General features: G+C 31.1%; 1 protein-coding gene across 1 annotated transcript in view; it reads left to right on the top strand.

Moving 5' to 3' along the window:
• Positions 1-12,592, top strand: part of LOC129226665 (TGF-beta receptor type-1-like) — a 608,447-nt gene that overhangs the window by 5,585 nt on the left and 590,270 nt on the right. Inside the window, exon 2 of the mRNA XM_054861294.1 lies at positions 9,893-9,977. Coding sequence (XP_054717269.1) covers positions 9,893-9,977 — 85 coding nt within the window. The remainder of the gene's footprint in view (positions 1-9,892; positions 9,978-12,592) is intronic.

Below are 12,592 nucleotides of genomic sequence, written 5' to 3' on the forward strand. Positions count from 1 at the left end.
AAATAAGACTGGGATGGCTGGTAAATACAATGTAACCGGCAATTTCGAAAGTTTTTAGGCTGGATATTTCAAGTTATCTGCTTGAGATTGTCTGACCGCATAATCGAGTATCACTGCAACTTGCTTCGTTTTACGCGAGATGGCTATAACGCGATTTTTTCATGAGTAGCGAATTTCAGAGCTGACGCAAACTCCTCACCTGCAAAATAAAACTTTCGAAAGGTTATCACCGGGCTTAGGTATCGCCTTCGGTATTCGCTACTAAATATTGGTTGCGTGAATGGACTTTTCATTTAGCATTTCTTAAAGCGGAAGCTCCCCACAGTTCTAATCTAAACATCACGTTGTTAGTGTAATAAAATAACCACCTCGAACGACTAATTTAATTTATTTTTCAATTCTAATTAAACTGATAAAACAAAATTTCACCTAAGCAGGCTTTTTATGTAAATTTTGTGAAATGGGAAGGAATAGAAAATGTTTCCGATAGTTAAAGAAAATGAAAAGATTTTTCATATGCTTGAACAACTGAAAAGTACGTCGAAGGTAATTTACTGTATTGTACCTATTTGAAATCATAAAACTGCTTTAGGATACTTTGAAAGTTTGTACGTTTATTTCCTCTTAAAGTTTTTTTTTTAAAGAACTTTTCCAGATACGCATTATACGGGACTTTTAAAGCACCAACTTACTTGAGAGGAAATGTTTCAATTTGTTCCACTCTTTGGTCGCATAGCACAATCAGCAAATATGCATATACCTATACCAAAATTATTCAAACAGTAAGTTTGCCGTGTTTTTCTTTTTCATTTTTTGCTATCCCTTTCCTTTTTTACTTAAGATAGTTTTCGGTTCACACAACATTTCTCTTGAAATGTTGAATATATAATATTTATGATTTATGGCAAAATACATTTGTCTGAAATACTTTTTTGCTGCAAAACAAGGCATTTTCAAACGTCTTTGACACATTGCATTGAACTGGAAATCAAATATGGCACTATATTTCTATCACTGTTGTTTTAAAATATTGTTCACACGTTACTAGATTATTTGTAACGTTTCCACTCGTGAAATCGTTTTAGTTTCAAAGCGTGCTCTTTACTTGTGTTTCTGTAAGTTTGACATTTATTCAGTAAATGTATTTATGAATGACATGGGGAAATGGTTTGAATGTGTTGCTAAATTTTATATGTGCAGAAGAGAAACATTGTTGTTTTGCGAGAAAAAAAAAGAACAGCAATTGAAAATCTTAGGCACAGAGAAAGCACTCAGGCGCCAAAAAAATTATTTCTCATAGTTTAGAGGAAAATTCAGCGCAACTTTACTTCCACAATATTCTTGTTCAGAAAAAAAAACCTATTGGCCAAGGTATTTATTAGTCGTTCGGCTGACCTGGAGCTCGTGATTTGACGAAATCTGTTTGTATGTATGTGTATCCTGGTGTTAAAAAAAATGTTAATTTAATGACATCAAGTGAGATCACTAAGTCTGATTGAGTAAAATGTCGGTTTAATACTTTAAAGCTAATTAATAGACATTAAATATATAAAACTGACTTTAAAAAAATGTTTTTGATGTTAAGGGGAGAATTAAATTCTTTTGAGTTAAAATTGTTTCATATTTTTAAAATGCATAGTTTGAAACAAAATAGTTATTAATGTTCATGATTCTGAAGCGTTATTATTAGCATTATTATTGTTATTATAAAAATAATAATTATTATTATTGCTGTTTTTGTTATAAATACTTTTATCTCTATTATTATTGTTGCAACTATTAGTTATTGTTATTGTGGTCGTTACTATTGTTAATATTAATCTTATTGTTATTATTTATATTATTGATACTATTATTAATATTAATCCTATTATTATTTATATTATTGATACTATTATTAATATTAATATTGTTATTTTTTTATTATTGTTTCTGTTGTTATTGCTGTTATTATGGCTATAGGTATTGTTGTTCCAATCTTTCTTTTCTCTCTTTTTAGTTTGATTTACTGGAGTTGCACAATATTGTTTCATTTTACAAAATATGTTATTGTGAGCATAGAAATGTATTTCATGAACTACCAGAGTCAACAAAGAAAACTATCCCGTATGAAATTTTAAATAATTAAAATACAATTTTTGATTGCAAATTATAGAATGTCTGTTGATTTGCTTAAATACAGAAATGCCTTTTAGTATTGAACGAAAATTCAATACGCTTATGCGTGTGTGGCACAATTTTCGAGAAAAAAGTGTTGCACATCGTATGTAAAAAGCAGCAGAAAATCGTTCGAGGGAAAAGTTGTCACGAAAGCACATAACATGGTCATTTTTATTCGATAAGTCTTGAAACAAAGGGAAGTTAGACGAATTGCTTGCAAGTGCTGCGGCACTTTTTGATATAAAGTAAGTGTTCGTGTTATTCATTGCTTGTATGGTTGGAAAAAAATTAACGAATTTGTGAAACAGCACCCCCGCACAAATGCAATTTAATTAAAATTATGGCATTAGATTTATTTCAGCCTTTGCTTAAAATTTCAAACGTCGATTGTGTATTTCGAAGACTCCATCATTAGACCTTTATAATTTAGTAAGGAAAGTAATTTATTACGATAATTTATTATTCTAAAATAATAATTATAATAACAAAAAAATTATTATTATTCTAATATAATAATTATAGTAATAAAATAATTATTTTTATAATAATATAATATTTACAAAAATAAAATAATTATTGTTATAATAATGTAATAATGATAATCATAAAATAATTATTATTACTATGAAATAATTATAATTATTATAATATAATAATTATAATAATGAAATTATTATTATTATTACAATGTAATAATTATAATGATGTAATAATTCTTCTAATAATTGAAAAAATATTATAACAAACATTTATTTTGATTATTGAATTATAATTATTTAATAATTACAATAGTTTAAAATTTAATAATTTAATATTCATTAATTTATTAGCGCATATCTTAGTAAAGTACATAAAAATTTCTTAAAAGTGAGACTATTTTTTCCCATTCGGATTCTCTTCTAGATTCATACTCAACAAAAACAAGAGAATGGAGAAATATATGAAAAAACGGACAAAGATTTAAAAAACGAAACAAGTTAACAAATTTCTACTAGTTAATACCCCAGAACAGATCCATTTGGGAGAAAACACTGATTAATGAAAATATTTCTGACTAAAAAAAAATAGCATTCGGCCAAAAACACATTTAATCTTTAAGAGAAAATCAGACCGTTAAACTCTGCTCTTAGTCACTTAGCAAGCGCTGTCCTACCATTGGAACAAAATAAGTTAACTTAAATTTAAGAATATATATATATATATATATATATATATATATATATATATATATATATATATATATATATATCGGTTGGATATCTTAGAGTCGTCTTCTATTGTTAAAAAGTATGAAAGAGAATTGGCCTGCGTCCATGCATAAATACTGCTTTAAGTTAGGCAAATGATGAATTACTTTCTCAAAGCGTTGAACAACATTTCGCTTTTGTAGACTTCGTAATTTAGAAATATTTTTATGAATGAAAGAATTTTTTCTTTCATTTTGTGCCAGAAGAATCTTTTGAATATTTTTTATTCCAGTTTTCTCACATTCAATGAGTATTTTCTCGAAATTTAGGACAACAGTTAGGCAGTTTCAACTTTTTTTACAATTTTTTGCGTTTTATTTATTTAATTATTAAATGTTTGTTTAAATATTTTTTATAAATTAAATTTTTTTACGCTTTAGTACCTGCAAAAAACATGTTATATAAATAATAATAATCAAAATAATAATAATTAAAGCATTTAACTTTTACCGACTATGTGTCAATTTTTGAAATTACATAATGTCTTGATTGTAATACAAAAATACGTGTTTGTAACGTAAAGAAACCACTTATTTACTTATTAAAATTATTCTTCTGCTGCTGTCCCTGTAAATCAGTTTACATCAAGGTCATATTTTTTACTGACATTTGCTATGTTGATTAATGATTAACTGGTGGGCCATTCCAACGTTACGTGTGACTTTTTAACACCATTTCTTTGTATAAAAACAATAAAAACCAATATGATATTTTACAAATGTTTCTAAATAGTTTCTTCTGAAGTAACAGAACATATGTAAGAGTTTTTAGAAGGCGGTTATTTTTTCATAGGTTAATCCTAAATTTTTTTATAAAATTTTAAATGCAGCGTTACGTGTGTGACTCGTAAAATATGAAAATAAGCTGTATATCATATTATTTTGTAATGTCCTGTGAAGTTCTAAAAGGTAAATTAACAGTATTTTTTGTGCATGTGTCTAAGTATATCAAGTAAGTATTCCATATTTTTTTTCTACATCTCGTACAATAGCAATAAAAAATATTTTATTAGCGTTACGTGTGTGACATTAGAGCGTTACATGTGTGACCGCTTGCAGCAGTTGATGGGCATTTCAAAATAAAAATCCACAGTTTGCGTCACATCTTCGCGAAATTGCGCACATGGGCTCTTTGATGTTCAGGAACTCACATAGAGATTTTTGTTCCCCTGGAGGGGGGGGGGTTCCTTATTTAAGTTTAGTAAACATCGGATCTTTTCCAAATTTGGCGCAGAGGTCCTTTGGTGCTCAAGAATTCACATAGGGGTATTTTTGCTCGTTAATTTATGGGTGTCAACCCTCCTAGGGTATTTTTGCCAGAAAATCCGTGAAACCGTATAGTTAGGCCTATTATTAGCAACGATAACATTTTTTGCATTAAAAAAAAGCCTAAGACTTCTGAACTTAATTTTTGAGGCATAAAATTGCTCTTTTCTACGCATTGACGGGAAATTTTACACATTTTTTTTTTTTTCATTTAAGCCTTGAAAACGCGTCACTTGACACAGGACGAGGGTAGACCGCGCAACGCCGGGCAACGCATCTAGTAAATACTTAAACAGTAAGGATATATTCACAAAATAAAGAATGAAGATGAAATCAATTTTCATTTGTTTACGTGTTAAATAATAATGTCAAGCTTATAAACTATTACGAACTTCTCACACTTACTTATGTGGTTTAAAACTATCTGGAATGTTTTAAATCATCTGTAGGATTTATTCACTTCTCTTCTTAAAAACCAAAAATTATCAAAACATATTCGTGCAATTTATGGTAAATAGAACTTTGTAATTTTGATCTTAAAGTATGCAGATTGCGAATACTTAGTTTATGTTGCTCTTTGGGTATGAAATAAACAATTATTTCTTATTTTTTTATTTATTAATTTTATTGTTATTATTATTTATTTTTGCAACACTCGTTGAGTCTTGGTTTCAGTGCCAGCGCACAATATTTTTAGTTGAATTATGTAAAGTACTTTTTTTTCCGTAAAAATGGTACGCAAAAATGGTTTGGATACAAAACTCTTATCCAAAATAATTTTCACGTACTCTTTTGTTGGATCCCTGGTCACGTGGACATTGCCGGCAATAAAGCAGCCGATCTGGCTGCCAGAGCTGTAACTATCCAAACCGATGACAGTGTCCCTTTTGAGGACATTAAAAAAGCCATTTGTGAATGTCTTAACACACATTGGCTACAGAACTGGAATCTTGAAACACAAAACAAATTGCATTCAATCCAGCCCTCGACGACTACAGGTCTCAAATCAATGCAGCTTACCAGGAGAGAACAAGTTTTATTAGCTCGACTACGCATCGGTCATACCAGATTCACCCATAAGTACCTCTTATGTTGTTAACCAGTTCCAACATGCATTACATGTAATGTAAATTAGACAGTGTTGCACATTTTAAGTATCTGCCCAAATTTTAATCAAGTTCGTTTTAAATATTTTAATTATTTTAATCCGTCTTTGAAGGAGTTGCTGGGGGACCCACCCCATCGCAATTTGTTCTCCTTCCCCCAGGAGATAGGTTTCTCCTTTTTAATTTAGTGTTTGGGTCGTCAAAATGTGATTTTGTCCTTTTCTTGTTAAGCAAGATTACTGTCAACCTATGGTTTTATCCATTTAAATGCTTTTAATATTTACATGTTCTTCACTACTTATTTTAAAGTACTGAAGTTTTATACCTTTTTCCTCAAAACAAATTTACTTTTACAATGTCATGACTTCATATAAATAATATTAAATAAAGAAAACGTTTTGCGCAATATAGCCCTCAAGGGCTCTTGTGCCATAAAAATTAAATAAACCAGCCAACCAACCAAAAATGGTTTTATAGTGAGAACAATTCAGGAGCATTACGTGTGTGACATCATTCAAGAAGCCTCGTTAAAAATTTTCTGTCAAATGTTTGAAGATAAAAGTCAGGTTACGGGTATTATGTATCAAGTCAATTTATGATGTGAGAGATTTTTTTTCCAGTCCTCCAATTTGACCTTGGAGGAAAATTTTCGTTCCTTTTGCGTTACGTGTGTGGCCAATAAAAAGTGACCTGCATATTTTGGGGGGTTGATAACTTATCAAAAGTCTTTATTTAAAAAAATGAGTTATAATTATAATAAATCATTTGTGATCCTGTTATTCGATAATTTTTTTTTCGAAACAAAATGATGATTAAGTAAAAAAAATGACTATTACATTTTTTTTCACTAAAAATGACTTTTTTTACTTCGTCTAAATGTTATCAAATAAGGCTGAAATCTGATATAAAAATGTTTCAAACTCAAAATTGATGATGAAATTGAAAAGTGTAGCTATTTATTTTTGTCAAAAAATAAGGTTAGTTTCTACATTATGTGAAAAACTATTTTTGGGATGTGAGAGTCACTTTTCGTGGAATTGCCCTGGTAAGGCTTTTATTAATAGCGTTTTACATTTTTTGCATCCGGTTGTAGTAGAATTTTCCTGAATTTGCATACATGTTTTTAATTTATATGTGTATTAAGTACAATTAGTTTAGTGCCTATAGAAGAAAAATAGTGAAAATTAAAATATAAAAAGTGTTTTCATTTATTTATTGATTCATTTACTTATATATTTACTTAATGATTGGTTTACTCTTACACATTTGTTTATATACTTGTTCTGTTATTTATTCTTCATCTACTCATTTATTCAAACACTTTTGTAATTATTCATTGGTTCTTTTATTCAGTTATTGATCACTCCATGTTTTTGATCATTCGTTTATTTATTCGCTCAACGAAAGAATTCGTAAATTTTTTTCCGTTGGGCAAAATTCAAACTAACTTGAATTCCATATTAAATCGCATCATTCGAATTAATTAGAATGATTAAATAACTGGAATTATAAAACTTTTTACTTGTTTATGAATTCACTTTTTGATTCATTTAAGTTTTTATTTGTATACAAAATCATTAGTTTACTAATTTACATTCGCTTACATACTTAATTTGTTATTTATTCATCATATACAACTTTATTCACGTACTACTTTGATCATTTATATAATACTAGCTGTACCCAACGCGCGTTGCTACGCCAACAAAAAATACATCATTATACTGATTTTCATGACAATCGGTTGAACGGGGCTACTCTGCAGTGCCACCTGGTGGCGAGTGGCTTCAATGAGCATAGTATGCGAATTCTCCGTGGAAAAATACATATATATATAGCAATTTTTATAATAATCGGTCCAGGTATCAAGTGAAGCCGTGACTATACTCAAATTTTGTACTCACGCAGTTTGCAAGATCAATCAATCGCTAAAAATATCAAATAGAAAAAGTTTTAAATCCCCCCGTTGCATAAAAAGACATGAAAAAATTAAGAAAGAATTTATTTGTTCAAACTCAAGAAAAATGGCAACAGCTAACTTCTTATCAATGAGATCTTTCAGGCGAATTAATTTCTGCAGCCGATAATTTTATTCGTATTTATCCAATGGATTGTGACTTAAATTGGAATAAAAAAGGAACTATCGATCGGATTTTTTTTGAACTGGTCTATAAACATTTCCAGTACCAAAAATAACAAACGGTGAAAGTTTCAGCCAAATCTGCCGGGTAGTTTTTGAGTTCATGGATGACATACAGACAAACATTCATTTATATATATATATATATATATATAGATAAATATGGTTCAGATAAGATTTAAACTACTTTAGATTTATTATTAGAAGCATACACATGTCTCTCTGTTTTATTTATATAGATCAACTATATTGAAACTTTATAGTAGGAATAATAAAATGGAAAAAATAATTCTTACTTTTTTAATTGAAACTTCAACAGACTAAAAAAGCATACGATTTTTAACAATCGAAGTTATTCTCATTCAAATTGCTGCAGGTACACAGTCGACTACTATACTTTTTTTTTTTTATAAATTCGTTAAGAAAATATATTATCCTTAATATTATTAATAGTTATTCATTTCAAAAGCACAATAAGTAAAATATATTCAGGATAAGTCAAAATTTATCAACTAAAACTCATATAAAAAGGAAAATACGTGTATCTTCTAATATAGGGGAAAGTGGGGGAAAGTGAAAAAGCGGGGCAAAATGAAATGGTGAAATATTTACTCCGCTTTTCGCGCCACCTATCTGGTAATATTTTGACTATGTAGTAACACATACAGTCTATGTCAATCAAGTTACCTCAGTATATCAAAGAATATGATAATGCAAGCAATTTTCAAAAATTGATATTCATATTTTAATATTTTGTTGCAAGTCAAAAACTATTTTTGTTGTTTAAAGTGATAAAGTTGTTGCTATTAACGTTTTAATTATTCATTGAGATCTAGTAATATTCGGTGCCGCATTTATTTGTTTAATATTAAGCTTAATTGTGTTTAAAATAAATTGTACATTTATTCAAGTGCTTTCGGGACAAAGTGGAAGAGGAAAAGTTAAATAGCTCATTTGATTTTCTTATTCAATACTTTATCAAATCACTTGCGTATTTATTCATTAATTATTGCATTTGCATTCTTTCATTTAATAATACCTTCATCTTCTCATTCATCCACTTATTTTCTTATTCATCCACAATTTTATTCATTACTTCATTTTTTCTCGTATACCTATTAATTAATTTTTGAATTTGTATATGTGTGTGTGTGTGTTTTTTTTTTTCATTTTCTTTAGTTATTCATACAATTCTTTTATTTACTCATTTATTTGACAAAAAATATTTTTAAAAATCAAATAAAAAATATATCATTCGAAAAAAGATTCATTTTTCACGTTGCCCCATGAAAAAAAAATTTTCGGATTTTTTTCGAACTGGTCTATAAACATTCCCAGTACCAAAAATAACAAACGGCGAAAGTTTCAGCCAAATCTGCCGGGTAGTTTTTGAGTTCATGTATGACATACAAACATTCATTTATATATATATAGATTTTAATATTATGTTTTTTTTTTTAATTTCATCACAAGCAACGAAAATATTAAGGTAATATTTGGTTCCGGGCGAAAATTCTCCTTTATAAATTAACTCGAAAAACTATGTAAAAGGCATACCAGTTTGACAGCACATAAAATGAGTAGCTGGGGAATGTATAATTAAGTAAAAAGTATAAAGAATAGTTCATTTTATACATTTTCCCCGTGATTTTTTTTAATGTTAGAGCAAGAAAAATATTTTTTTTCTCTTATTTCTAGGTATAAAGAGTTCCACTAGTTAAAAAACAGACTCCCCCCTCCCCTCATTTTACGTAAGTTTAACTTTAATATAAAACATGACTTGGTGCAAATTTTAATCGGAAACAACGGTATTAATCCAACATTTGCTCCTCCCAACGTTAGCGATCTTGAACGCAGTTAGCGGTCTTTTAACGCAGGAGGTTTTGATAAAAAGAATTTGCAAATTGAATTTCGTAGTAATAGTTGTTTTTCTCCTTGCAAAATATAACCATCTCATTGTATCTTTACTTTCAGGTCTCTTATAAAAATCCAAATATGATTGTGCCTAAGATGGATTATGGAAAAAATACCCAAGCACCGGCCGATTACTATTTCACAGGTAAGATTTCCAAATTATTTCTGCAGCACGATCTTGGCTTTTCTTCTTTATTTCCTTTCTGTAAGCAACACCTACACTGCTTGACAATTGCTAAGGAACAAGTGATTTATGCAAATTTGTACCTCAACCACCTGGCCAATGGAAATAAATTCAAGTTCAGATGGCGTGGTAGACAAAGACCCGTTATCTGTATAAAAGACAGTGCATACACGCTCAAGATTGGTACGAAAATTCACGCTGTTTGGTTTTTAACAAAAATAGTGCTGGATGTTAAAAAAGGTTTTTCTCTGAAATTCTGTTTGGTTCTTAAAATACTTAAGAGTAAAATGTCAGCAAGACATCATTTGAGTATCTACGATCGTGGACGAGCGGTTGGACGACTGGAAGCAGGTCAAAGTGTCACCACTGTGGCTACTGCAATGGGTGTATAAAAAAGTGTCATTTCCCGATTAAAGACGGCCGCTGAAGGTGGAAATGTTTTGCAAAAGCATGCCAGGGGTCGTGGTAGGAGCACCACACCTTCAGAGGATCACTATGTAGTCCTCGTCATGGCAAAAAGGAACGGAAATTTCACTGCAAATCTAACAACCGCTACCGGTACGCATGTTTCTACAAGAACCATCCTACGGTGAGTAAATAATGTCGGTTTGTATGCACGGAAGCCCGTGCGTCGCATCCAAATTCAACCACGCCATCGTCGAGAGAGGCTACGCTGGTGTAAGGAACATGTTGGTGAGATCATCAAAATTATTCTAGAGTGATGTTCTCTGACGAATCTCGCTTCAGTGTGACAAGTGATTCTGGTCACCAACTACTGTGGAAAGAGCGTGGAACACGTTATGCACAAAAATTTGTTTGCGAACGTGATCGGTACGGCCCAGGCGTCATGCTGTGGGCAGGCATCATGCATAATTGCAGAACATCAGTAACAAACAGAAGTAAATTGTGTATCAGTGTCCCTGGTAATCATACATCATATTAAGGTACTCATGTCTCCATCATTCTCACCTAGATTATTTTTTGTGGTTGTATGAAAATCATCTAAGTAGGATTATTTTTTTATTTTTAAGTTTTTACTCCATTGATGCAGTAATATCTGTATTATTTTGTGCTTATAATAAAGGCACATCCTCCCTACTAACTATATATTTTGTTCTGTTTCTTTAATCGTTATCTATTCTTAACTATTCTAAAAAACGTAATTATTTTTTAGCAATTGTCAAGCAGTGTAGAATGTAAAATTTTCAGTTATTTTGTATAAGGCTGCTGAAAAATTTACATGATAACAAATACCTAACTATGCGAATTGTTAAATAAAACATCAGATAGTATTTAATCAACAAAATAACTTAGCAAAGTCGGTGTTAGGCGATTAGTACCAAAATAAGCTCGACACCGTTTTTTTTTTTTTTTTTTTTTTTTTTACTTCCTTTTGTAAACAAAAAAAGGAAGTATTGTATTCGCGAAAAAATTTTCATTCAAAAATCGGCCTTAGTTTCCGTTTTTCCCCCGAATGATTTTTTTTTTCAATCCGACCACACGTGGATATATGCCTAAGAACGTATAGACACCCGAAGTGTCCATTTTAACGATCCCCGAGTTTAACAAAGAATTTTCTCGTGACGTCCGTATGTAATACGTATGTGTGTATGTACGTATATGCGTTCGCGTAACTCAAAAACGGTATGTCCTAGAAAGCTGAAATTTGGTACGTAGACTCATAGTGAAATCTAGTTGTGCATACCCCCTTTTGGTTACATTCGGACATTCCCAAGGGGGGGGGGGTCTTTTACACCTTTCTGGAGTAAAAGCTTTGCTAATTTCAATGCAAACTCAAGTGGTGTTATAATTTGGCAAACACTTGACAATATATCGCCAAGTTTTGTCGCCAACTTGGCGACAAATTTGGCAGTTTTTTTTTTAAATCTATATTATGAAAGGATTCCGGGCTGTTGTGCCGTGGTCTGAGTGTATATTCTCCAAACTTTTCGGCTGCATCTGCGGCAGCCATCCTCAGTGGTTCCGAGTTCGTAACTTCCAAGGAAGAGACTTCTTGGCAACTGATGCAAGTGTCGAAGTGCTGTCAACATTTATAGGGCATGGGTCCTCTTGGTTCTGGACTGGGATTGGCGGGTGAACGTCTGTCTTCATCGCTTCCTGATTGGAGCTTAGGCTCTCCTTTTCCTGCTCGGGGATTGGCTGCTGGGGATTCAGCTGAAGGTCCGTCCTTGTTTCTGATTGGCTGGAGGTTCTTGTTGTTTTGATCCTTTTCAGTATGGGATGCCAGAGCTTGTTTATCTTTATTCCTTCTTCTTTTTTGTTGAAATTATTTGGATGTTTGAATATCTCGATGGCTTCTCTGTTCAATCTCGCATAATAATGGCAAGTCCTTGAAAGTATTTTTGTCTCTTTGAATTTGATGTCATGGTTCCCCTCACTAAAAGTATGTTCTGCGACTGCTGACTTCTGAGTGTGGACTAGTCGGCAATTTCTTTGATGTTCTTTGATTCTAGTGTTGACGCTTCTCTTAGTAGTTCCAATATAGGTAGATCCGCAGGAACAGGGAATCTTGTAAACACCTGCGGCGGACAAGGGATCTCTTGCATCTTTCACAG

This window comes from Uloborus diversus, chromosome 7 (genome assembly GCF_026930045.1).
Source record: "Uloborus diversus isolate 005 chromosome 7, Udiv.v.3.1, whole genome shotgun sequence".
NCBI lineage: Eukaryota > Metazoa > Arthropoda > Arachnida > Araneae > Uloboridae > Uloborus > Uloborus diversus.